General features: G+C 40.8%; 1 protein-coding gene across 1 annotated transcript in view; it reads left to right on the top strand.

The window, feature by feature from the left end:
- The window catches only part of trrap (transformation/transcription domain-associated protein), an 83,068-nt gene that overhangs the window by 39,864 nt on the left and 15,466 nt on the right, over nt 1-27,738 (top strand). Inside the window, exons 43-63 of the mRNA XM_080872358.1 lie at nt 597-743; nt 2,496-2,709; nt 3,400-3,528; nt 4,354-4,503; nt 5,609-5,808; nt 6,241-6,362; nt 7,511-7,724; nt 7,860-8,039; nt 8,314-8,460; nt 8,755-8,874; nt 10,286-10,573; nt 11,175-11,312; nt 11,409-11,521; nt 11,992-12,127; nt 14,302-14,493; nt 16,931-17,126; nt 17,832-17,950; nt 18,080-18,226; nt 18,922-19,022; nt 21,490-21,691; nt 22,903-23,124. Coding sequence (XP_080728484.1) covers nt 597-743; nt 2,496-2,709; nt 3,400-3,528; nt 4,354-4,503; nt 5,609-5,808; nt 6,241-6,362; nt 7,511-7,724; nt 7,860-8,039; nt 8,314-8,460; nt 8,755-8,874; nt 10,286-10,573; nt 11,175-11,312; nt 11,409-11,521; nt 11,992-12,127; nt 14,302-14,493; nt 16,931-17,126; nt 17,832-17,950; nt 18,080-18,226; nt 18,922-19,022; nt 21,490-21,691; nt 22,903-23,124 — 3,477 coding nt within the window. The remainder of the gene's footprint in view (nt 1-596; nt 744-2,495; nt 2,710-3,399; nt 3,529-4,353; nt 4,504-5,608; nt 5,809-6,240; nt 6,363-7,510; nt 7,725-7,859; nt 8,040-8,313; nt 8,461-8,754; nt 8,875-10,285; nt 10,574-11,174; nt 11,313-11,408; nt 11,522-11,991; nt 12,128-14,301; nt 14,494-16,930; nt 17,127-17,831; nt 17,951-18,079; nt 18,227-18,921; nt 19,023-21,489; nt 21,692-22,902; nt 23,125-27,738) is intronic.

Raw genomic sequence — 27,738 nt, 5'->3', positions numbered from 1 at the left:
TTTGCCATCCATTAGTCCTTCCAAGTAGGCACAATTATTCTAACCACTCGTTTGGGTGAGGATAATGCACACACAAACACACACACATGGAGTCACTCTAGAGTCATTGACGACCTTGGTTATTAGGCCTGAAATAGACTGCTGAGATTTCACTCACCTTGACTTTTCCTACTTTATTTTTTGGGCCAAGTTTCATTCTCACTGTTCAGCCAAGCATCTCTGTTGAATATAACCTTCCCTATAACCACTGGGGATCACTCGGTGCTCACAGAACACTCTATAGCAACATAATCTTTTCTTTGTATTCCTCTCGATAACAGTGTAGTGTGATACTGAATTGATCCCAGTAGAAAAATTATGTCCTCACTGGCCCGAGGGATTGTGATCAGCCAAAGGACATCACACCTAGCGCTGATAGGGATTCAATGTGTTTTTCAAGGATACCTCTCTAAAGTGCATGCTTATCACTATAAAGGTTTGCACAGGGAATGTTGATTGAAAGATGGTATCCATCCTGGATGGTATCCATCCAGCCTCTTTTGAACTCCAGCTGCATGAATTAAGTGCCTAGACAAATATGTTCCTTTCTTTTCTAGGTGAACGATAGCACCAATGTGGCTGGATCTCCAGGGGAATTGTTGTCTCGCCGTTGTGTCAGCCTGATGAAGACAGCCTTGAGGCCTGACATGTGGCCTCGTGCCGAGCTGAAGCTACAATGGTTTGACAAGCTGCTAATGACAGTGGTAAGATGGCATGTACTTTGAGAATGATTGTTACATTAGACTTCATGCATGGTTCATATTGCCAGATCCATACAAGGTGATAATTTAGGTGTGAAACCTGTCAGTACTGCTGTTATTCTGCACTGCCTTTCTGAGTAATCAGTTGTCATTGACTGTGTTCAGACCCGTCTAAGTAATAATTGGTCTAAAAGTTTCTACTATTTAACCATGGTGAATATTACTGTTTGGGGTATGTTTAAAAAAGAAACCTATATCTGTGTAGAGTATTCATGTAAGTTTGTTATTTGGACTTACTAGTAAAAGAATTTTTCAAAGTACTTCAGTCAAACTAGTCTGAATAAAATCAAAATATTCAATCTTTGTGTTGTTGTTCAAGCTCCAAGCAATAAGCAGCAAACAGCTGAGGATAACTAATAGCTTCCCAGAGAGGTTTTCCCTGTCCCCGCTTAAGCTCCGTCTTAGTGTTTGCTCTAACACCTCAGAGTCCTTTGTCTGTTATCAGTAATGCATGAAGTGAGGCGCCAACCACCATAATGACAAAATAATGACAGTGGTGAGATAACAGCACTCTATCCGGGTTGGCCTGTGCCTTCTCATTCAAACCCCCCAAAACCCCTCTACATCCTAAAGCCCTCATCCTTGCTTTCTGTATCGCCCCACTGTGACTCTGTTCATCTCTCCTCGCCTTTCCCTCTGTGTCTAACCACTTCCTCCTCTCATCTCTTTTCCATCCAGCCTCTTATCGCAGCTTTTATTCTCTTTCTTTCTTTTCATCCATGTCTCCTTTCCTCCTCATCTCTCTGGTCTGATTGGGCGTCACTGTTCAGACAAGGTTATCACCACGCGTTGCCAGTTGTCACGTACTGCCCTTGTTCTCTTTTGGGGATCACTTCATCGGCCGCACCCTTTTCTCTCCCTACACACACACATTCACACAAACTCAGTCGGCCCTTCCATATCCCTTTGGGGATTGTCTAACAAACAAGGCCTTCTGTAGGTTTTATGCAGATGTACGCAGGCCCACCCCCTTGGGACCTCGCTCTACCTGCCTAGCTGCCTTACTCAGACTAATGAACAATGCTGTAAATCGGATTACCTTTTATCATCTCATTGTCTCGGCGCAGCAGTGATTAAGAGTCTGGGGGGAGTGGCATGAGGAGGTTGTATTTGGAGTGTAACTTGAGAGACACACAAAACATATACAGTCTCACAGGCATGCCTGCATCTGCATGGTTCCTGCAGCGACAAGTTCCTTTTCTGTTAATGCACTGTCAAATCAATACTACCCTAATATCTAGCAGGAGCCTTATCACCAGAGTCACCTTGTTCATTAGGCAAGATCAGTGCCATGGATCTGTCCCAGATTACCCTCTTGGCCCTGCCATTGTAAACCTTGTTTGCAATTTAGACAAAATTAGGAACCGATGCTGCCCATTGATCTTTGGTTTAACAGCCATCACAATGCCTTGTTTTTGTGTGTGTTTGTGAGCAGTATTGATTTCTGAGTTGAGTGGAATAAAAAAAAAAACTCTGTTGTTTCATCTGTCTGCAGATGAAATTGCACTATTATCTATATTGCTTTGTTTTAGCATTGGGCGCTTGGCTAAAAAGATACATATCAATAATTTTTTTTTTTTTTTTTAGATATGAGGCTTTTATTGAAAAGTCTAAATGGATTTCTATCTGTTTTAAGAGCAATACCAAAAAAAATGACCTTCCACTTATAATGTCTACTCCTTTTTGACCTCTCAGGAGCAGCCAGCCCAAGCGAACATCTCCAACATCTGCACAGGACTGGAGATTCTCTGCTTCCTGTTGACAGTGCTGCAGCCCCCAGCCGTCCTGGCTCACTTCAAGCCGCTCCAGCGGGGCATCGCTGCGTGCATGACCTGCGGCAATACCAAAGTGCTACGTGCTGTCCACTCCCTTCTTTCTCGTCTCATGAGTATCTTCCCAACTGAGCCTAGTAAGCTGCAATGATTTATTTCTAAATTCTCACTGGAAGCCAGACCAGCTGCACACAGGAAAAAACACTATATATCTGATTCCTTTCTGAGAAATCGTCATGCCACACTGTGATAAAATTATAAATAGAAGTGAATTATACTGGCGATATAATTTACAAACTTGCTTCCCCAAAAGGATTAAGTGTTGAGACTCATTGGCATGGGATTTGGGGATTTTACAAACCTAATTATGATACAGCCAACAAAAATTGTTTGCATAATTACAAAAAAAATTATGACTTATAAAAGCTGCAAGTCCTGTATTTTTATTCATAAGACGTGCCATTTCTGTAAGTAATTGTTTAAATTAATGTTTTGTTGTAGTGTTGTAATTGGTTGTGTTTTTAACATATATGTGCAATTTAATGTGATTGATTGTGTGTCATTTTGAAATATGGAGAGATGCTTATGGGAGAATAACTGTCCCGCATCTTTCCATACAAAATGAATAGAGCATCATCTGTTTTAGGTCATTGTATGAATTGTTTTAAAGCACTTTCGACAAAGGCCTAAAGGGGCTTGAAACATAGTGTGATCAATACATTATGATGCTGATTCCTTGCAGCAATATAACTGCGTCACTTTGCACGGCAGTGATTTCGATTTTCAGCTGTTCTTTGTTTGAAACAAACATTGCTGTGTTTTTCTAGGCACATCAAATGTTGCATCTAAGTATGAGGAACTTGAGTGTCTATATGCTGCTGTGGGAAAGGTCATCTACGAGGGGCTTACCAACTATGAAAAAGCAACAACCAACACTAACCCCACGCAGCTCTTTGGTAAGACCAACTCTCACATTTATTTTTTTTCCTCCTTTCTTGCCCTCGGTTACTCTTGTGTTGGTATATACTTAGAAGTGAAAAAAAGTCAATCTCCTACTCTCACTACAGCACCAAGCGGCCCCTCGGTTACTTTTACCAGTTAAGCCATTGAGTGGGCCGTTAAAATGCAAGCCGATGGGCTCTGCTGCTCGGGCTAACATCTGGTCTATTTAAATGGGGGCCACAGTCCAGCGGTTTGGGAAAGATTGTCTTGGGAAGGATTGCTGCTTTCCGCCCCTCTTCCTGTACAAACATTACTGTTATCCACCCAGATGTCAGAGTATTTATAGAAAAAGCTTTCATTGAAGCTTATTTCAAAGAGACTTTGATTTTTTTTTTTCTTTTAGATGAAATATGTAGTAGGTTTCAAAATATAGGCCATTCAAGGTGATAAATGGCTATTTGAGAGCAGTCCAAAGGTAATGCTGCTTTATGCAGTTTCCTAAAATTACAGTGGTGGTCAATAAAATAAAAAAAAGCATTCTGTATCCTGCTGTTGCAGTAAAGTCGCAGCGATGTGATGCATCCGTCTGGCCAGGGGGTGACATTTTAACATTTGTCTCCTCTCTGGGGAACAGCAACAAAGAAGAACATTACTCATTCTTATTTCTGCCTCTGTTACACTCTTGAGGGGGGGGGAAATATATATATCAAGCTGCGTGAATGAACACAAGCTGACTGCAGGTGTCTGTGTCTGTTACCTCTCCCCAGAGAAGTGAAGCTTCTTGTCAAACTGTTCCATTTCCCATACTTCTTATCCCTCTGCCTTCATTTGTCTTACAGGGACACTGATGATCCTGAAGTCAGCCTGCAGTTACAATGCCAGCTACATTGACCGCCTCATCTCAGTGTTCATGCGCTCACTACAGAAGATGGTGCGGGAACACCTGAGCCCCCAGCAGGCTAACCCAGGGGTGACTGAAACCAGCACAGGTACATAAATACAGTGGAAAGATGTGAGGAAGCCAGTGGCAAATGTAATTTAAAAAGTAATCACATAGGAAAGATGTGCAGTATTTTGAGTTCACAACGTATTAGTCACCATTATTCTCCAAACTTGGCACCAGATAACCACTACTATTTCAGCTGAACTTATTCTACTTGGCTGCAGTTACACCTGGCTGACATTATTGGGGAAGTTTTTGCTCGTACTTTCCCCCAGCCCACGTCCAACAAGGAGCTGACTGTGTGTGAGGTGGACACAACACAGACATGAATGTACACTCGCATCACAGCCTTTCTCAGATTGTTAAAGCTCATATATCCCAGGTGTCTCACCAGTGCCTCTTTCCGTAGAAAGACAGTATCAAAACTTGTATATCAATAGCCCCAGCTGTGTTCTCAATAGCTCTTGTGGTCAGGAGAGATCCTTTGTGCAGATAGTATGCTTTCTCGGGAAATGTTTCTCAGCTCTGGTTCCCAGTCTGTATTGTCTTCTGCTCTTTTTGTATCAACAGATGGTCACCTTGTGCTCTTTTGCTGTGGGGTCTGAAAGGGTAGTCACAGTTTGACACAGAACCTCTTGACAACTTGCCCTTTATATTAATCCGTGAGGGGGGTGAAAGGGAAAAAACACGTGTTTAGGTTTCCTGTTCATTTACTTTTCTGAACTTCAGAAAGTCTGGCAGTGCATAATTCCTGTTGCTACTCTTCAGACAGGAGGTAATGACTGTAAGATACTATCAGTGCTTTAAATGGGTCCCTAATGACTGTATCGGGAAACACAGACATTAACTGTCCACCATGAACAGTTAGTCACTAAGACCAAAGGCCTTCTGACCATTAGGCTTTTTCCTCTAAAGATTATTCACGTTTCAGTAATCTAATAAGCTTAACTGTAGTAGTTCCATCCTGATTGTATTGAAAATGTGAAGTTCTGACTGCTGCCACCATTTAAAAATAGATAAGTCATTTCAATTTATTGAAGGCCAGAAAATTTGCAATAGAAGGAAGATGGATAAATGCACAGATAAATGCATCTGTTCTGTAGTTTGTCTCAGCCCTTCCTTTGAATAATTCCATGTGTTTGCTCTGATAGTGACCAGCGAGCTGATAATGCTCAGTCTTGACCTGGTGAAGACACGATTGTCCGTCATGAGCATGGAAATGAGGAAGAACTTTATCCAGGTCATCCTCACTTCCCTAATTGAGAAGTCTCCCGACCCCAAAATCCTCCGTGCTGTTGTCAAGATCGTGGAAGAGTGGGTGAAAAACAATTCTCCAATGGCTGCCAACCAGGTAAGGAGGAGGGGACTGTTCAGGTGTGAGACAGTAAAACAGTATTAAGTGAGGAAAAAAACAAAAACAAATGTGGTATTCAAGAGATCCTGGCATAATTCCTCTCATGAAAACAGGTGTAAATTAAGAACTGAATCAGCAAAGTTGTGAAAGGTGTGAAACCTTTGGACAAACAACAAGCGAAGCACATTTTCTAAATCTAGTAAGGTTAGCATTAGCATAATACCTACAGAGGACTCTCTGGTCTTCATATTCTTTTAAGCTGAAGAAGAGCAAGCGGTACACAGCTGAGCTAGACAGGTGCAGCTGCGAAAAACAACTGAATAGAGAATAGATTATTTTTCTTTTCTCACACCTTTCTATTTGTCTATTGTTCATAATATTTTTTTTTCCTTTATCCTACTTTCTACCCGATTCTTCTTTCCCTTTCAGATGCCAAACCTGCGTGAGAAATCCATCTTGCTGGTGAAGATGATGACCTACATAGAGAAGCGTTTCCCTGATGAACTTGAGTTAAACGCCCAGTTCCTGGACCTCGTTAATTACGTCTACAGGTAATTACTGTCATTCATCACATGGCTAAATGGCCACGCCACTGACGCCACACCGCCCTTGCATCCATCTTAACGTGAGAAGTGAAGGTCGGGGGCGGTTGAGGCGGGGAAAAGACACAGAAGGTTGGGTCAGGGGGAAAAAGGAAAATAAAGATGAAGAGGAAGAGCTTGAAGTACCAGAAGTGTACCTTTCCTTTTTTATGACGAAAAGTTAATTATTAACGATGGTAATAATTATAATAAGATTGTTAAACTCAGGAACTGGATGAACTAATTTAGAATCATTGTAGCTGTAAAAAAACAACAAAAAAACAATTAAAAGCTGGAAAATTTAAGATGGCCACGAAAAGATTGACTGATGAAGATTGATAATAGGGTTACAGTACTATCAGTATTCAGCTAGCTGATGACAGGACACCCAGCAGGTGGTGGTCAAAGGCGAGAGACCACCTCTGCCGGCTATTCATCAAACTGTGGCCCTCCTCACCTTTCCATCTTCTACACATACACATTTAATCAGCCCAGTGTATCCGCATCCTGATGCCAAAAGATTTAAAATGAGCAGTAAAGCCATGATGGACAGCAAGTAATGATAATGGAAGGATAAAGCAGCTGTGCCAGCGCAAAGTGTGATTAGGAGGACGGTGTAAATACGAGCAACATGCAGCTGTGGCACCGTGTTATTCTTTTCATCCCACCTACTCTCTCACTGCTTCTGTTTTATGAATCATCGCTTCGGAGCACATTCAGTGCTGTAGAATGACGTGGAAACGATTGCATTTGTTGTTTCAATAGTTAGGTAGGTAATGTTACATCAGTCTTATTGTCAAAGATGCAGACTTTTGCCCAATATTCAGTTTTAACCACACCAAATGTAAGAAATAGTTCAAAAAGTTGTAAAAACAAGAGTATTTTCCAAGTTGCAAATTCCTGCATTGTTTCAGTGGCATATACATGTTTTGCCAACAGCTCTCAGGTGCACGGGGCACCAAGTTTTATCTGTGTGTGCAGTTCTCTGTATTACAAGTTAATGGTGACATTTTCTAACTCGGGCGCTAATCGCCCCACGCCCACACATCCCATTTTTTAAGAACATTTTTGGTAACGGGCATCTCAGATTCTTTCTCACAAAACTTTTGCCCCTTTAGGGATGAGAGCCTTTCAGGAAGCGACATCACATCAAAGTTGGAACCAGCCTTCCTTTCAGGGCTTCGCTGCAGTCAGCCAATGATCAGAGCCAAGTTTTTTGAGGTGTTTGATGCCTCTATGAAGCGGCGCGTCTATGAGAGGCTACTGTACATCTGCTGCTCTCAGAACTGGGAGGCCATGGGCAGCCATTTCTGGATCAAACAGTGCATAGAGGTAAGCAGTGGGTCTCGGGTCTTTCTGCAGGCTTCGTAAGGTTTTTATCCTGCGGGCATCTACGTGCTGGTTATCTGCCACCAACCGTCACCAATCTTCTTTTATGTATTTTGCACCTGTTTGTGTGTTTGATAGTTGTTACTGGCAGTTTGCGAAAGAAACACCATCATTGGCACCAGCTGCCAGGGATCCATGCTGCCATCTATCACAAACGTCATCAACCTGGCTGACAGCCACGACCGCGCCGCCTTTGCCATGGCAACGCACGTCAAGCAGGAGCCTCGCGAAAGGGAAAACACCGAGACCAAGGAGGAGGTGAGATACACAGACAGGCGCACAACGCCTCGCAACGTGTCTCACATAAATTGCCACATTATCCCATTAGGAGTTTTTACATACTGTGGGTCTAAGAAAAGAGTAATGCTGTGCCTCTTTGCTCGTCTTAAAAATTGTCTCTGTTGTCGTCATTCGTCCATTATCAAGAAGCTGTTGATAAAATGGTCTTTCAAAAACAGCCCAACACGAAGACTAAATGTCAAAGCTTGAACAACAATACATGTTTTTCCTCTCCTCATTTACCCCCTGGTAGGATGTAGAAATTGACATAGAATTAGCACCAGGTGACCAGACAGCCATTCCCAAGACTAAGGAGCAAGCAGAGAGAGACACAGGCAACCAACTGCACATGCTCACCAACCGCCATGACAAGTTTCTTGATTCATTACGGGAAGTCAAGGTAAGGCACGCCTTCAGTTTTGACCGGCTGATGAAATGAATTGAACTTTGATAGAGTGTAGGCAAAATTACAGAGATCATCCAAGGTTGACTACTTGCAGTTCAAAAACAATGTTTTATGTATTAAATTAATTATAGTTTCAAAACATTTTCATGTTCCAGTGGCATTATTCATTAACCCCCAAGAAGGATGAAAATGTCAGCAATATTCTTGAGCCCTAAAAGCATGAATTAAGAGTCAGTGCCTTGCAGAATCAGCAGCCAGAAGCTTTCATTTGTCTCTTTTCTGTGTTAGACGGGGGCACTTTTAAACGCCTTGGTTCAGCTCTGTCACATCTCCACACCGCTGGCTGAAAGGACCTGGGTCCAGCTTTTCCCTCGCCTCTGGAAGATCCTGTCTGACAGACAGCAGCATGTAAGTATAATTTATTAGCATCTTTCTTCTTCTTTTTTTTTTTTTTTTTTTTTTGGCTCCCAGAGCAAGAATGGACAAAAACAGTGTGTGACGTGCATGACCAAACCATCCAATATCCTGTGAATAGTCAAGAGAAAGACATGCATGCTGCATTGTGATTTACATGATGATTTCTTTTTAGCTTCAGCAATAGCAATATGTACATCCAAAGACATAAAGAAATATTATTTAAATGCTCCCTTAGGCTTGTTGTGTCCGCTATGAAATTCCTTTAAAGGGTTCACATTATTATTAAATGTCAGTAGATGTAAACTGCAGCTCGATTAGCAGGTAGAGACTTAAAACCAACAGATGTTATTTCTAGTTAACGTGTACATTTTCTTTTTGTGGTCATCATATACAAACACATGCCTTTCTGTACTGTTTCAATAACTTGTGCAAACAGGCAGAGTCTTATTTCTGTCTCAAAATAATTAAAAGTGATTCAACTTTTAAACGAGATGCAGTCACTGGTCAGATTCTGAATAATTTATTCCTATGCCAGACCTCAAGCCACAAATACTTAAGTTATTTATTTTGATGCCTGTCTCTGCATTTTATGTAGCGATTATGCCAACTTATGGTAAAAATGGAAAGTTTACTGCAATTGAGGCTTTCTATCCCTGGGTTGACTCTTACAAGGGAATGACAGAAAAGTATATTTTCCATCGGAAGGACTTTGATGACACGTTGGCGTTCACCACCAGTCTAAGTAAAGTGACCATTAAGGCATAAATTACTCCATGCTGTCATCGGGCAGCGAAAATTGCATTCATTACCAATACATCAGAGTGTGTCAGTCATGATTTTCAGAGCACTAACCCCATGATCATACTCAAGGTCTATTCTGTCCAAATGTGTGAGTCTCTGATTGCAAAGAGTGGTAGCATGCAACTCAAGCTAGCATATCATGCATTTTCACTGATTTTCACATTGTATTGAATAAATATATACCTCCTTCAAAGTTGCATTATAACATTAGGACATTAGGACAGCTTATAAAAAGAGCTGGACAAAGTGGTTTAATTACTAATGCAGTAACCATGTTTTTGCAGTATTGCAGAAAATACCGTAGATAATGTATGTAAAAGTGCAACATGGTTCACTGATTGGTCTTGACTAACTTGTTGATCATGATGTGGTGTGATACAGAAAAGCAGCATACAGTTGTGTCATTTGTCCCTTGCCATTCCTCTTATGTGTTATCCTCTACCTCTTTTTTCCTGTTTCTGAACAGCACTCTCTTACTGGAAAATGGTATCATGTTGCATCCCGTACATGCAATTCAATGCTTTCGTCAATATGTTGTATCAGAGCACTGCTGCTAAAGTAATACTGGGTAGTTGATGATCTCGCCTTTTCTCCTCTCCAGGCTTTGTCCGGAGAGATGAGTCCTTTCCTTTGTAGTGGCAGCCACCAGGCCCAGAGGGACTGCCAGCCGAGTGCCCTAAACTGCTTTGTGGAAGCCATGTCCCAGTGTGTACCTGCTATCCCCATCCGTCCCTGTGTCCTGAAGTACTTGGGCAAGACTCACAACCTCTGGCTACGTTCCACTCTCATGCTGGAGCAGCAGGCCTTTGAAAAAGGTCTTAGTTTGCACAGTAAACCCAAGCAGAGCACAGAGTTCTATGAACAGGAGAGCATCACGCCACCTCAGCAGGTAATGGGTTTTCATTTAGAATGTGTGTTGACTTTTTAAGGCTTTTTAAACAATCAGGACTCTGTAAGACAAAGAAAAGTCCAATAAAATCAGGAATTCTATTGAGTAAATAAACTCCGATATTGCGAAACACGATCAACGCAACCCTGAAGTCATTGCCATTTTCTCAGCTTTGCAGGCTCTACTACATGTGCTCAAGATATCTGCTCTGCTGGATAAATTGTGCTATAAAGTATATTTCTAACCCAAGCATCTTTTTTGCATTATGGTCTATAATTATGTAGGGTCACAGATATGCAGATATCTCTCTCATAGTCGGTGGACTGATATGAGTCAGGCGTTAAACAAAATAAAATGAACTTGGCTCTTTCATGCTTATTGCTGCTGTTCCTTTCATTAGTGGTTCTTTTCCACAGTGGAGGGTTTAAACATATATTTGTCACGTCACTGCAGCCTCATCTTTGAAGCTGGAAAATCTCCCTCTTATCCTGTCTGAACTAGACTCATTAGCAAATCTGCTCTCATTAAATTTACAGTTTGATCACTGCAGATGATCCAATTTGTTCTGCTTCTATCCATATTGTGTTCTTCTTCCGTATAGGAGATTTTGGACTCTCTGGCAGAGCTCTACTCTCTACTCCAAGAGGAGGACATGTGGGCAGGCCTGTGGCAAAAGAGGTGCAAGTTTCCTGAGACGGCAACAGCCATTGCCTATGAGCAGCATGGCTTCTTTGAACAGGTGAGAGGAAGCTTAAAGTAGACTCACTGAGGTAGTAATTTGTGGTGCTGTTATGCTGTAATGTCTATTTTGTTAACCCAAAACATATATATTCAGGCTCAGGAAAGCTACGAGAAGGCAATGGAGAAGGCTAGAAAAGAGCACGAGAGGAGCAATGTTTCCCCGGCAGTATTCCCAGAGTACCAGCTGTGGGAGGACCACTGGATACGGTAAGATTTATGTTTCTTAAGTCCATACAAGATAGAGTCATGACAAGAAATGACCCTCATGCTTCCCTGCAAATCCAGCTGTCTCTTGTGTTTTTATGTGTGCTTTTTAAAAAATGTGCTGTGAATTTACTTGGTGTTTGCTGCATTTTACAATGAAGATCATTCCTAAAATGAAAAGGACACAGAAATGTGTAACGCTTGGAAAGTATGTTTAGGGTTTTAAATGATACATTGTGACTTTTAAAAAGACTTGTAGAAAACAAAGCAGACATGTTGATTAAGTGAGAGACAGGAAGAAAAAGCGGAGCTGTCGAGGATGTGAGTTGCAAAGCAGCCTGTTGATGCTAAAAACATGGCCTTAAAAATGGCATAGCAATGTAGATTGAGCAAATAAAAAAACCTGAAGAAATGTTATCGTCAAGTATAGAAAATGTAATCTTTGCTAAACTTCTCATCTCCTTTGTCTTTAGCTGTTCTAAGGAACTGAACCAGTGGGAACCGCTGACTGAATACGGCCAGTCTAAAGGCCATTCAAACCCTTATCTGGTGCTCGAGTGTGCTTGGAGGGTTTCCAACTGGGCTGCTATGAAGGAGGCTCTGGTGCAGGTGAGGGGTGCACAGTTCCAATATATAAGTATTTATATATATGTGTGTGTAATTCTTTCTACACACATTCACGTAGATTTCTTCTCTCACTGTCCTCAAAAGGTACCAATAACAGTTTCACAGGAAATAGAAACAGTAACTGCAAGTTGTCACTAACAAAGTCACAGACACAGTGGAGCCTGTAGGCATGAACCCAATGAACCAGACAGACTCCACTAAACTTTTCTTTTTTTTCTTTTTTTCTTTTACTCCTGTTACTAGTGCAGTCCTGGATATTAAACCCAGGCCTCATGTTAGTGTGAGGTAGAGAAACTTGATATTGGTGCTGTCTGACCTCTCTGTAACCTCACACACCCTGGAAGAATAAGAGTGGCGGCCATAAAGCTGTGGAAATGCAGTTAAGCTGTTTAGTCCATGAATTTATTGGCCTCATGTTTTCCTAAAACAAAGTATAGATGGGTGGCGGGTGTGTGATAGTACTTGACATATAACAAATACTCCTACTTTGCTCTTTCAAGGAGACTTGGAACCAATCCATTGAGCAGCTCTGTCCGAAGGTGACATCTAATTAAATTGTCTGGATGCCAACACCAGCTTCACTATATCCCCTCCTTCTTGTTTCATTCTTTTGCCGCCTCTGTTTACTCATTCCTCTTTCTTTTGTCTCATGCCTCCCCAACCTCTCTTCTTTACTTGGTCTTCTTTCTACAATTACTGCCCACCCTACTTTTACTTTCACCCCCATCTCTTCATCCCTCGCTCCATAGCTCTGGCTGCAACAGCTAATATTTACGACAGCTGTGTGTGTGTGAATAATTACCCCAGCATCTGCTGCAGGGTGATTTGTTTTATGGTGGAGGAGAGGAGCAAGGCTTTCAGTTTCCTGCATGCCCACTCCTCACCAGCTCAGAGGCGAAGTCCAAATGTCCCTGCTTTCAATTAAAGCTGGCTCTTGATAAGGGCGGCCCTGTCTCCAGGATATTCATCAAGCGTCACCCCCGATAAGTGCGCTTTGACCGATCACTGTAATTTTCTCCAGCATCGGAAGAGCTTTCGCAAATGCACACACCTATACCTCCTCACTCTCTTGCTCTTTTCACTCTTTATCCTTTTGGCCTTCTGTCATTCTGTGTCTCTTGCTCACTTATAAACGCACAACAGCAGGCCACAGGTGTGACGTAGGAGCCTCCCTGCGGGTGTTATTTGTTTGATGCTAATGCGGTGAGCTTATTAATCAATAGCAAGGCCCTTTCTGCTTCTTCGCCTCTGTGTCAGGCGTGTCAAATTTATTAGTCATTAGTACAAAAGTTCCGCCGAACCCATTCACAAAATAAATCGCAACCAATATTGTTGTATATTTGTCTAAGTACTAAATTGCACAAGGAAAATGTCACAGGCCCTTTCCCCTCAGATGTTTTCATGTAATTAAAACTGCTACAGCACTGTGAAGAGTGTGCACTGTTCTACTTGACATTATGGTGACAAATACACACAGGAAAACAAACAGGCAATTCAGTATGAACTTCTCTGGAATTTACCTAAAAGCAGTACATGTGAGAATGTAGATGTTTGCTAAACCTCCCAACCTAACGCACAAAATTGTCAAAAGTTCATGTGTGAAATTCTTAATTCTTTCAAGCTATTTATATTGCATATGTATATTTATATTTGAAGCATAACGTTGTGCACTTGTTATTCACATAGCCTGTGTTTTACCCGTTGTAAGAAAATGACATTAAAATGAAATTGATACTCACTTTTCACAAGATTTTTTTTATCCTGTGTTTCTCCCTCTATTTTTTTTTTTTTATTAATTTTTTTTGGAAAGAAAAGTAGATTTATTTTCAACATAAAAAAATGCAAGAGAAAGATGTTTCTCATTGTCAATTTCCAGAGATAGTAGATTATAGAATGACGATAAGATGGATTCAAAACACACATTTATGCTGATGAACAAAGGAAACGTATAGATTTTCAACAACCGCACTGTTCTTGTAAATTATCGTGGCAGGTATATGATAGTAAAAGTCCATTGCTGTACGAGACTGATCTCATCTTTTAACTGTTATTGAGCAAAAGTATGCTAATTTGAATCAAAATTGTGATTGTTCTACTAAGTTGCTACCATTAATTTTTGTTTAAATATTTCATTTTCTTACTATATGAATTTCCAGGTGGAGCTAAGCTGCCCTAAGGAGATGGCTTGGAAGGTGAACATGCACCGTGGCTACCTGGCAATCTGCAACCCAGAGGAGCAGCAGCTCAACTTCATAGAACGGCTGGTGGAGATGGCCTCCAGCCTGGCCATTCGTGAGTGGAGGAGATTGCCTCACATTGTTTCCCATGTGCACACGCCATTGCTTCAGGTCAGTATACCCAACACATAAAGAGTTTGGATTTAGACCCTAAGACATTGTGCTGTTGAGAAATGCTGATAAGCCCCCTCCCCACCTTCTCACTCCATTCTTGTAAAATTGAGACAGATGATTAAAAAAAAAAAATCAAAAACCCTTTAAGCCTCTCTGATTCCACCACAAGAGATTACAATAGACAAGGCAAAGATGAAAAAGGAGAGTGGAAAAAAAGGCGGCAGACTGAGGGACTGAAAATTGAAAAAGGTGGAGAGTGAACAGAATGGAGGAACACGGGGAGAAAGAGTGAAGAATAAAGAGTTAGTTTAGAACGGCTGTAATTACTTCCCTGCCATCAGATACTATTTGATTAAATACCTGCAGCAGAATTACATTTACATGATGAATGGGATAGTCTGAATGAAGGTTAGAAATGGGCCATCAGCTGATATTAACAGATAATTGTGAAAAATATTGTACGGCCTAATTTATTTTGTTTTGGGAGATTTCATTCCGGAATGGGGGGTTAAGTCTTCAGCTTGCTCTGATTTACTACATTTATCTTTTCAAAATGGGTATTTGAATTGTGCAACTATGTTCCTCGTTAGTGTGTGTGTGTATTTGTGTTCATGCTCGTGCATGTGCTTGGATATGTGGAGTCCAATTATTTAGCCTAGCCGAGGGAAAACAAGCTATTTATTCCTCTGCCCAGCCAAGCGGCCTGTTGTAAATCTCCATTCCAAACTCTATATCTCAAATTCACGACTCCATGAGCCTTACAGACCAAGAAGCCCAGACTCTGCAAATACAGTGAGGTTCAACTACTATTTGAATCAAGTTATCATCAAATCCCAGCTCTCAGCAGTGGCTGACGATCAATGGATTATCATCCACACTATTGATTACGAGGGCTGGCATTAATATTGATTGATGAGTAGTTATAATAGAATGATTGATTATATGTTCACAATGCTGCTTTGGGCCAATCAATGAGGCCTCTTTTCACAGAATGAGATAGAAGCCCTCGCTTATCATTTTCACATTTTCCCCATCTCCGTGTCTTTTTTTTTTTTTTTTTTTTCCTTTTTTTCTGGCCACATCCAAGCAGATTAGCTATTGAATAATGTAGGAAGGCATAATGATTTTGCCTGCAAAATAATTTTGTTGCCATGAAAAAAAACTACTGCTGCATTGTACTCAATGTGTTTTGTTCTTGTTCCTGTGACATTTTAACAATCTGCAGTATCACAAGGTTTCTTTGACCAATAACAATTGAGGCATATTGGCCTGAAAGCATTATGTACAAATAAATAGTGTAAAAGTTCATAATGTGATGATATTTGCTACATAAAGAGTGTCACTGTTTTGAGCAGGCATTGCTGTTTTTTTTTTTTCCCCCAAACCTGTAGACCTCGTACTTGACTATGAGTTTCAAGAAAATGACTTGGATGTGGTTAGATTAAGTGATGTTGTTTTGTTTGTTTTTTTTTACCTTATCTCTCAATAGACTAACAGTCCTTCATCCTGCTGCATTTTAAATCATCCTTTTTAATCTCCATGCTTTTACATTAGCGTCTCCTTTCCGTTAACACAGCAGTCACGCCATCTTTCTTGCCATCACCCTTCTTGTTCGAGCTATGGCTTCTACTCGTGTCTTTCTGTTAACGAAATTCTAAATGTCAATTTATCGGTGGGTTGATATTACCGACTTAATGATCCATCAGCATCACATTTATAACAGCTAATAAGTGAAATTTAAAAAAATAGGAAAAGACGAGAAAAACTCCCCCGAAACATTCTCTTGACAAGATGGTTATTTATGACAGATGGACAATGTGTATATCTCGCAGAGCAAACTAAGCAAGGAAGTCTGGATGGATGTTTACATTTGTTTAGGTGTGTAGACAAAATATTAACAAGATTAAGATCAGCTGGTGTACGTTCTGGACCAAATCTCTAACGCTGACTGTAGGAGCAGACCTGGCAACACAAAATTTTGACTCGACAGCAAAGAAAAAGTTATTGTAAGCAAGACAACCATTTGATATATTTCTGCTACTTCAAATGCTCAAATAAAATTCTACATGTTCAATTTAAAGTGGTAATGTACAGCTCCATCAGTCCTCCCTCACTCAAACCTCTTCTCATTCTATTTGAACCCTCTGCGGTAACCCTACCTCCCTATGGTATCAGAATATGGCGAGGGTTACTTACCCTGATGTCATTGTCCTTGCTAAATAAATAAGAATTGCTTTTCAACTACTTTTAACTTTACCTTCTCATGCAGTCAGCATTTATTTTATCATAAGATAGTAAAAGAAATTCTTATTGAAAGCTTCTTAGTTATAAAACTTTCAGCAGGAATAGTCAAAGAATCAGGCAGGCATGTTTAAGTTTATCATGAATATTGAATCGTAAATACAAAAAAGGTTTAGTTATCATTTCTCTCCAGGCTGCACAGCAGATCATTGAGCTGCAAGAAGCGGCCCAAATTAATGCAGGGCTTCAGACGGCTAACCTCGGCCGCAACACCAGCCTCCACGACATGAAGACTGTGGTGAAAACATGGAGGAACCGACTGCCTATTGTTTCGGACGACCTGTCGCACTGGAGCAGCATATTCATGTGGCGCCAACATCACTACCAAGGTATGACACGTGCTCTAACACAACTGCATCTAAATGCAAGACCATGATATACTGAAACATAAATTTAGCCATTGTACACGTGTTACAGGATGCCACACTCATGCAGACAAACTTTCACATTGCTGCTTTGGTGTCCACTACTTCCATGAAGGGCTCTTCTTTAAAAGGCCATGACGTGCAGAACCCCCTCAGGGTCTCAGTACCTTGCCAAATGTCAGCCCACTAAAGCACTCTCTCTTTCACTGCAGGACACAACACACACACACTCAGACACACATGTTTACCTTGCTCAGTGCTCAGCTCTCTCCCGCAGTTACTTTGAAACCATTCAGAAAGGCAGCCACTGCAAAATGTGATGTCTCAAGCAACTTGAGCTTCAACTCTTACTGAGAGGCACTGAAATAATGATAGCGGTGGTTCTGCAGCACCATGCCAATAAAATCCACTTCATTTATACATGACAGCCTTCAAACTTAAAGTGAAATGGAATTTTCTTGATGAAATTCATCGCCATGGTTCATTTACTGTTCAATACGTTTAGTGTCCCCAGTGCCCTCCCCTGCGTTATGACAGCAGAGCCTTTAGAGTGCTTGAAGTTCCCCACCCTTCAGACTGCCCTAAGCGCCCCTCTTTTAGGTTTCTTTATCAACTTTATCAATTGTGCAGGGGAAAAAAATGCTTCTTTGTCTTTTTGTCTGTCCACAGCCATTGTGACAGCATATGAGACAAACACACAACACGATCCCAACAACAACAACGCCATGTTGGGAGTTCATGCCTCAGCTTCTGCTATCATTCAGTACGGCAAGATAGCTCGCAAACAGGTACTGGTTCAAGCCGACAAACTGACTTCTATTAAAATGAATAAATGCAATCTGTAAAGATCAATGTCACGTTTAGCATCCATCTTTTAAAGAAAAATAATTGTAACCTATCGCACTTTTTTCCCCCAGGGTTTGGTGAATGTGGCTCTGGACATTCTGAGTCGTATCCATACCATCCCCACAGTGCCCATTGTTGACTGTTTCCAGAAGATCAGGCAGCAGGTCAAGTGTTATCTGCAGTTGGCAGGTGTCATGGGCAAGAATGAGTGCATGCAGGTGAGATACAAAGCTCCATGTGTTCTGCTTTCTGCTTCTATATCAAATTGAAGCGACTGCTACCTTCTGCATATATCATTTTCACCTTTCATGGAAGCATTTGACGCGTTAGTAATTTAAGTATTTGGGCTGATATCTGCCAGCAGTAGCTCGAGGCATAGTTAGAGGTACTTTGAGTGGGAGCTATAGAAAGAGCAATAAGTGTTTGCAGTAAAATAATTTCCCTGCTCCACAGGCTCTAGGTGACAAGTTATAGCAGTGAGACTTATAAGAGAGTGTGTAACTCAGGAGCTTGCTCTTAAGCCCATGGAGTGCTCTGATTAATAGAAGTAGTTCAACACACCACAAGTCATTAAAAGTGCCAGTAGACACTCTTCTCTCCCTCTCTCCCTTCTATCTCATCTGTGGTTCTCTCTGTCTATTTCTCCTGCTACACATCGTTTGTCACAGCAGTACATAGGGGACACCTAATCAGAGGCTCACCGTAATGGAAGTTTAGTTCCCTTAACACCTCTACTCTTACTTCTTAATGAACAGTGAGCAGTTTGTTTGTTCTTCACCTGTGATTATGGCTCTGTCTAAAACACAACGTTGCGGCACTTCTTGAGAAATCTTCTGCCTAACGTAGATGAAAATTTACCTGCTGCAGTTTTGTTTTAAGTTAAACTTTTGTTGTTCTGGCGTCTGTCTGTCAGGGTTTAGAAGTGATAGAGTCAACCAACCTGAAGTACTTCACCAAGGAGATGACGGCCGAGTTCTACGCTCTAAAGGGGATGTTCTTGGCTCAAATCAACAAGTACGTTAACCAGATGTTTAGTCTTTGATGGCCTTTCATGCATTGTGCTTTTTTTTTTTTGCTTTTTTTTTTTTTTTTTGTCAACATCCAAGTTTATATTTCTGGCGCTGCCTTCCCTTTATTCATCATCACATTGCCTTGAAACTGTGTCAGTGGTCCCTTGACACTGTGTGGGTGTTTCATCCTGCCAGTACATAGCAGTTATGTTTACTTGGCAATTCTTGCCTCAGAGTAATCCACCTCTAAAGCTCTGTTAGCAGGTAACCCATGTGACATGGCTTAGATGAGATCTTTGCCATCAGGTGTCAGTAATTTGTTTCTCGCTGCAGGGTTTGCCTGTGGAGTGTACAACTGCTCTCTCCATGTATAGCTGGGCCTTGCACACCCACAGCCAGACTCCTTAACATTCCTTCCTCTTCAGCACCAGCTTTTTTTTTCTTTCTTTCTTTCTTTTTTTTTTGGCCTGTCATTTTGTCATGACATGGCGTCCTGAGGGGTGAAAGACAAATTGAGGAAGGCTTATTAAATGTATATGCAGCTCAATAATTAACTCTAGGCAATTTACAGGAATCTCTGGGATCAGCAAAACTTGCCTCCACCTCAGCAGGGTTTATTGCAATCATTAAGTTTCCCCTGCACCAGGGGAGAATTAACAGCTGAGTGGGGGTGAGGGGTTCAGAGATTCTTATGTGTGTGCGTGTGCATGTGCATGTGCAACCACATGTGCTAAGGATTTTGGGATCAGTCAATTAAACGGGTGTCAAATATTTGACAGTCTGTTGGGTGACTGTGCTCCTGTTGAGCCGGCTAGCAGAAAGCGTTAATGTACTTTAACACTCACAAAGCGACTGAGGAAACCCCATTAAGTATTACTGGAGGGTCTTCGGCTCTGACTCCCATAGCAATCAAGCTCCCGTTTTTTAATCACATGCCAAATGCCTTTTATAATAACACATTTTAATTGATTGGCTTGGGAGACATTTCACTGCAAGTAAGTGGCAGAGCTGTTTTGGAAGCACTCCTGAAATGGAGGTCCATTCACCAACTTCAGCTCAGTAAGACTTTTTCATTGACAGGCCTGTCTCCTTGTTTTGACTGCAGGGTAGTGCGTCTCGGGGTGCCGCTTGCATCTTATTTATTAATCAGAGACTGAAAGGTGTGTAAAAATTATTCAGACTGCGTGCCAACGGTTAGAAGCTTCTTGGCATGGTGAAAATAGCTGATGATTCAGAATATATTTCCCTGTCAGCATAAATGTTGCAGTCAAAACTCGGGTCGGTTGCCAGAGTCTACTTGTCTGTTTCATAGCCTGCTATTTAATAGTTTGTGTATTGAATCTTAAGTGTGTGATTGCTAGACCGCAATACCACAATAGAAGTTGTCAAGAATTTATTAAGATGGAGTGATGGATGGATAGATATGAAGTTATATCTGTACAGTTAGGTTTAAGATATATTACATAATACCATGAGACCAAATAGTTAATATAAGTGCAGACACAGATAAAATGTGGATTTTATTATACCCACACAAAAAAAGCCCCAAAGATGATATCAAGAGTCCGTCATCAAGAAAATAAGCTATTTTAAGAAATAAGTGGCCCCATAAGCAAAAGAGGTCACCTTAACAGAACTATACTGAAAAATAACAATTAACAAAACCATATCCAATAAACTGACCAAGTCAAATGACAAACAACTCCACCGAACTATCTTTTTTTTTTTTTAAATGAAGAGACCAATTCTTTCTCATGTGAATACAGCAGATGGTTCTGTCCATTTGGCTGGCGTCTGCATTTAAACCTCTCTTAGCGCCCTATTTTGCTTAAGGAGCCACCGGGAAATTCAATTCAATATAAACCAAATTTGAATGCTTAATGATTTTGAATTCAGAGTAAACACCAAATAATACCAAATTAAATAAATCAAACTAATTGTTAGCTTCACAACTTCAGTGACAGCAAAAAGAACTTAAATGTAGCAGTGATGTGGGAGCGTAAAACCTTGGTTCAGTGTCTGGTTTATATGAAAGCGGAGTGTGGATGAATATTACGATTGTGTGCTTGTGGATACTGCAGCCACATAGTAAAACAAAACTGTTAATTCATACTGGGATGAATTTTTATTCTACAGTACCGTGAGGGGAAAAACGCTGAAGATTACAGCTGCTGAAAATCTGTGGTTTATTGATGTTTAGTTAATATTTCAAGATGTGATCAACATTTCTCGCACACTCCTTTTTCCTTTTCTCTTGTTCGATCGCCTCCCACCGTTTCTCCCCTTACATGCTGCTCTCTTCAGCATCTCTACCTATTTCCTTTTCTTTTTTCCCTTCTGATTCACCTTTCACTCAATTTTATTTCCTTTCCCCCAGCTACCTCCCTTTTCTCACTTGCCCTTGACACTCATTAACGGTAATATACCCTTCACCCTCTAACACTTTTCCTTTCCCTTCTTTCTTGTTCTAGGTCAGAGGAGGCAAATAAGGCTTTTTCAGCAGCAGTACAGATGCATGACGTTCTGGTGAAAGCCTGGGCCATGTGGGGCGACTACCTAGAGAACATTTTCGTTAAAGATCGTCAGCTCCACTTGGGAGTCTCTGCCATCACCTGTTACCTCCATGCTTGCCGTCACCAAAATGAGAGCAAGTCCCGCAAGTACCTCGCAAAGGTGATAAGAGAAGTGGGATGCTGGGGAGGGATTTGTATGATCATCTTGGTTGGTAAAACTCCTTGCAAAATGCTGATAATGGCAACATTTCTGTGGTTGCTTGTTTATCTCTTGATTTCAGTTGTCAATGTTTTGTTTGCTTGATAATGAAACCAGCAACCTTCCTGCCTAAAGCCATGTTTTGTTTTTTTTACAACAGGGAGTCACTTTTCATTCTCTAGTTTCCTGACCTCATCTACCCCATACATTATTGCTGCCAATGAGAAGAAAGCCATTCTTTTTTCCACCTCTCAGGCTTAGCCATGGTTAAAAGTAGAGTAGTAATTTGATCGATTACAGTCTAGCAGCAGGGTAGGCAGCAGGGATGGGTTCCCACAGTAGATCGATGGTGGAGTGAAGGCCATCCTCTGGCACTTGGGGTCAACAGACTAATGGCATCCCCTGACACTCCAATCTCATGACCCTCTACATGAATTGACCTTTCTCTAACAGTCTGACCGATTTCCCCCATACAGCAACTCTGCAGGCAGTGCCTAGGAGGTAAAGAGATGGAACCTCTTGCTAACAACCATCCTACCTTCTTAAATGGACACTAACTCATTCAGTGTAGCCTCTCGAAAAGTTGCCACAGCACAGAGCCACCTTGGTGTGTGTGTAGATCGGCTGTTACTATTGATTTCTGTTTAAATAATTTAATGCCAGCTTCACCTTCATATTAAATGGGGGGTTTTGTTTTGTTTTGTTTTTTTCTGATGACCCCACCCATAAGTATTGTACTGCCAAAGTGGGTTGGCAGCGCTTACTCCTGATGGATGAAGCGAGATGACCAGTCATTATCAGTAATTATGCACAATCTGTGTACTCAGAAACAGGAAGGGGGGTGGGGGGATAATGTCTTCATCATAATGCACACACACAAGCTTACCAGGGGAGGAGAGATCACCACCACATGGCTCAGCTTTGATCACACTGAGGATTGCCAAGATGCACTTGTATATTGCTCTGCACAGCAATCGCCTGGTTAGTGGTAGCAATGTTGCACCTTGCGATTTGGTGTTTTGCAGTAGGTAAATAATTGTGACTGTTATTATTGACCTTTATGTGACCTTTTTCACATTTGTTATTTCTTCTCTCTCTGCCTCTGTCCTTTCTCCCCAACTATCTTTGACTTTCATCCCACCTTCTAACACCTTTTTTTTTTCCACCCGTAGGTCTTGTGGCTCCTCAGCTTTGACGACAAGAACACTCTGGCCGATGCTGTTGACAAGTACTGTATTGGAGTCCCACCCATCCAGTGGTTGGCATGGATACCACAGCTTCTGACCTGCCTGGTTGGATCAGAAGGAAAGCCTTTGCTTAACCTAATAAGTCAGGTGAGGCTTTTGCAAAACTCTATTTGTGCTTCAGTCAAAAATCTTTGTGGTCAGCTCTCAGTGGGTCTGGATGTTTGCTGCACCATCAATCTTAGTATTGCTTGGCTCTCTGTATGCATTTGGGGCAGCACATCTGGCTTAGTGTGTAAGCGTCAGTCCTTATGCACGTCTTTCTAATCAAGATAAATTAACTGCATTCACGCCAAAGTAGTCTCTCTCCTGCTTTCTATTTACCAAATTAAGCATCCAGATTCTTTTAGTGTCCCCTTTTACAACAACTTATTGGCTTCCACTAGTCCCTGGTGAATTGGTTTTTAAATTATTTGTTCAAGAAATGATTATGAAGTTAATATTGAATGCATCCGCACTGCAGGAACAGAGCTAGTAATTAAACCAAGGACTAATTTGCTTTGCTTAATGGAGTATTATTTCTGCACAATTTGAAGAGGGTGATCTTCAAAGAGTAGTCTGCTATAACAAACAGCCATCCTCTCAACAGAGCTGGAATGTTGTATGGAGGATGTGAGGGAAACTGTGAAGGAGGATAAAAAGACGAGAGTGAAAAGGCGAGGTTTTAAAGTGACTTTGATAAAGTTAAAAAGTGTCACACATTGGATAGCTGAATAAAAAAAACATACTTAGAGGCTAGAAGGAAAATATAATACAAAATGTATATAAACCCAAATCCAAGCATTTTATTAGAATTTAAATTGGCCTACATTGACAGGCCCCCTCTAGCCTTTGGGCACGTGTGTAGTAGCATCATAATCGCCATGTGAGTGTGAAGAAATGAAGATTGCTTTACTTTAGCAGTCTTTCTTACTTTTTTAGTATGCAGATTAAAAGGAAACATGTCACTGATGGCTGGTTGTTAAGCCCATTAAGAAATAGCATTTATGAAAGTCAGCCGTTAACCCTGTAAGACCCAACCCATCAAAAAATAGCCAGAAAATTCAGATTTTGGGGGAACTGAGATGTTTATTAACCCTTATGACAAAATCCACAAAAATGTTTTTGCTATATCATGTTGTGTATAATATATTTTTTATTATATATTTATTCAAAATTTTTATCGCATTTGATACATTGGGTGTTTTTGGCAACTTCTTGTTAACAACAATGTTAATTTTAGACAAACAAAAAACGGTTTTGTCCATAACATTTTTGAAATTATGGCAAGTATTGATCATGTTGATGAAATAGAGTTCTCAGAAACCCATGTATCAATTGTGATACATATTATACAGTTAAATATAGGCCCAACTGTAGAAACTTGCTCCATTATTTTCATTTGCTTTAGTGTCTGTGGAGGTTCTTTGTTTTTTTATTTTTAAAGATGATTCTCATCCAAGAGGCTTCTTCAGTTCTAGAACAACTGATGGAAATCCCAATTATTTAAACCCTCATTTTCCTGTTTTGGTTTTTGGAAATCTTTTTAAAATATATTAGACCATGACACATGACTGATAAAAAGCTTAGCTTTAATGTCTCAGTTAACCCGAATCGCTTCTGTACGTATATAAAATGGATGTCAGTCTGTGACTATACAAATTCTCCTTCCATAGAGACTCACTTCTTCCTTTTGGTCCGCCTTTTCATGCTATTATGACTGAAGTGTAAAAGGTTGACACCCGTTTCTTCTCTGCCTCTTTTGTGTAAAGAACAAACCACATTTTAATGCATGGCATTCTTTATCCCTCTCGCCTGACTGAATTATTTAGAGTTTCTCTGTGGCGGCGGGATGTTTAAAAAAACGTATGTTGAAATATTGATGAAGGTGAGGAGAAGAGCGCCTGGGGGCAGGCGGGAAGATGAATCAGAAGTTAGCAGAGAATCTCAGCACCCCTTCCCACACATGCTCCCTCCCTCGTTGCCTGCACCGTGTCTGCCATGCTCCCTCTTCCCCTTAGTTCACCTCAGCCGTGCCAAATTATGACATTTCTTATCTTCCCATTAGTGCGGTGATCTCTGGTTCCTCCTCTTCCTCTTTGCCTTCCTTCCTCTTTCATCTTTAATACAGCTGTTAGCTGACACTTAGCACTCCCTCTTCCACTTGCTCTTGACATCTCACTTGTCAGCTCCATATTGTACTTTTCATTTCAAGTCATTTTCTCTGTTTTAGGGACACTGAAAAAGAAAAATGTGAAAACAGGATATTTACTCTTTGTACAACATATAAAATTAGTAAATATTAGTGGGAATACTAATGTTGCTAGATATGTATAGTGTATGTAGTTCCCATGTATGTGTTTTTTTAAGAGCAAGGGTCACATTAAGTTGAGGAAGTGGAGAGTTTTTCCTAATTAAATAATCATTTGTTTGCCTTTATGACTTTATGAGACGTCTAATATGTCTAGGCTTCCACCCAAAGCGGCCACAGCCTTTCACTACCTTGTTATTCCTGTCTCTTTCTCTTCCCCACCTTTGGGCCAGTGTAGAGTTATATTCCTTTTGGGAGCCACGTCTCTTGAAGATTTTCAGACCAGCTGAGATCTGGAACGGTTCTTTTGGTAACCTAAGGAAGATTTACAAGTGTGTGTTACATAGCCACAGGCTAATCCGTTTTCAACTTGAACTCAGTTTTATGTAATCATGATTTGTACAATCTGAGAATCTTTCTAAAGACAGCTAGATGTCACAGGAATGTGGGTCAAGCTAAAGAAAGCGTAGCGGTTCCAAAATCCATTTATCCTCAGTCTTCTAGTCGTCTTCTGTCTCACTACTGTAGCCCTCTCTCTGTAACCACTGATCCTCGGCCCACCGTTAGCCACATTGAGCTTAGTTTTGTTGGATTTTTGGATCGATTCTTTTCTGCCCTGCAGGCAGCTACACTGCACTTTTAAAACAATTCTCCAATTTGGCTGTATTTGAAATGTTCAGCAAAACTGTGGCTAGGCTTGTTTTACTTTGGCATACAGTTTTTAATACTGTAAAAAAATTTAGTGAGGTTTGTCACAACTCATGTTCTGCCTTGAAGCGCTCACTTTGTGCTGTGACAGGGAGTATGTGTCATATATCAGTGTCAAGTTTACGGTGCTCATCAAAAGAGAGATTCCTTTACATTGCAATTTGCACGGGTTGTCATTCATTCTGGTGTTATTTGGTGAAATGTGACTTGAATTCAGACTGTAGCCACGGGAAAATGTGTGGATGGATGTTTGGTCAGAGGTTTTACTGCATGTTCAAGACTTTTAGGGTTTAAACAGTGTGAATCGAAACAAACACTTTTCATATCACCATCTGAGCTTTCAGATGCTGTTTGCACATTCACACCGCAGTCCTGAACTTTTCCAGACATCACCCAGCTGAGGTGCATGTGACCGCGCAAGTGTCCAACCTGCCAGCTTGTTAGTAAAATGTCTGTGCGATGTCAGATGATTCCTGTGTACAGTTAAAGGTTCAGTGCATTAACTGCAAGTGAGTGGACAATGTATGTGTTACCTCCTCCCTGAGAAAGGGCAACTGTGACAAAATAAGATTCTTTAGTTGAAGACTCACCTGAATCTTCTGTCACAAGTTAATGCGAACTGTATTTGCAAACTACAGGCTGAAGGAAAGGCTGAACTCTTTACCCCTGCAGTAAGGGCACCTGGTGGCTTTGTTATTGTGTTTTGCTGGCATGGTTTGGGTCTTGTTGTCAAAGTAAATCAATACAGAGCTGTTCTGAGTGATCGCCTTTATCCTAAGATGAAATATTCCTATGCTGGTGGGAGTACGGTCACCCATCCATAGGGTATGAGGGGTCACTGAATGCTTTCTTACACCCTATTTAACACCTTTGGTGTGTTTTTTTTCTTTTGTTTGTTTGTTTGTTTTTTTAAACTTCTTAGACAGTATTCCCTACCACTATTATTAAAACACCAAATGAGGGAAATGTCTTCTTAAGAAAATCAGTGTGACCAACTTTAAAAGCTAACTGAAGCTCAGTCACATTGGTACATCGTAAGCTTTCACAAACACTGACTTGTCTCCCCCCCCCCCCAATAATTTGTCATCTGTCATGCGTATTCTCTCTCCAATGTATCCTGATAACATGGTGGATGTTCATATTAAAGATGGGCAGTGTCAAATTATGATGCCAGCACCTAGAATATGGTCATCTCAGTTATGTTAGATGACCAAACGATAGTCCCACTGACCTGCTGTTAAAAGCTTCTGTTTACAGGGGGCAGCCACTTAAAATAAAGTTGTCTTAAAGGGGGAGGGGCAAGGGGACTAAAACAGCTTGTTTGGGACAGAAGATGAACTGCAGGACTGCCCCAAGGCCCAGTAGAAGATTATAATGGGTTATTTTGAATTATGAATAATGTAAAGCTACTTTAAACAGCCAATCATGTAGTTTCATTATAAATGGAAGAATATAAGAAAACTATAACATCAAGAAGAATTTATTCCACATATCAATAGTTTGAGTTCACTGATTGTTTGTTTTTTAAAAACACAATACTTTGATGGTAGAATGGATGACTTAGTGGCTTAGTACAGATACATAAAAGACGACCATTAAATTCACCTGGTGTATTACTTATCAAAGGATTTGCACCCCAGTAACTTAAAGGTAAATTTGCTGTGCGTTTAAAACTCATAGCCTCTTATGTCCCAACTTTGACCATTAACTCTTCTAGTGGTGTCAGTGACTTTTCTTGGAAGTCTTGAAGGCAGTTTCATCATCAG

The sequence above is a fragment of the Rhamphochromis sp. 'chilingali' genome (genome assembly GCF_963969265.1).
Source record: "Rhamphochromis sp. 'chilingali' genome assembly, chromosome: 22".
NCBI classification, from domain to species: Eukaryota; Metazoa; Chordata; class Actinopteri; order Cichliformes; family Cichlidae; genus Rhamphochromis; species Rhamphochromis sp. 'chilingali'.
This window is presented reverse-complemented; position numbering and strand designations above follow the sequence as displayed.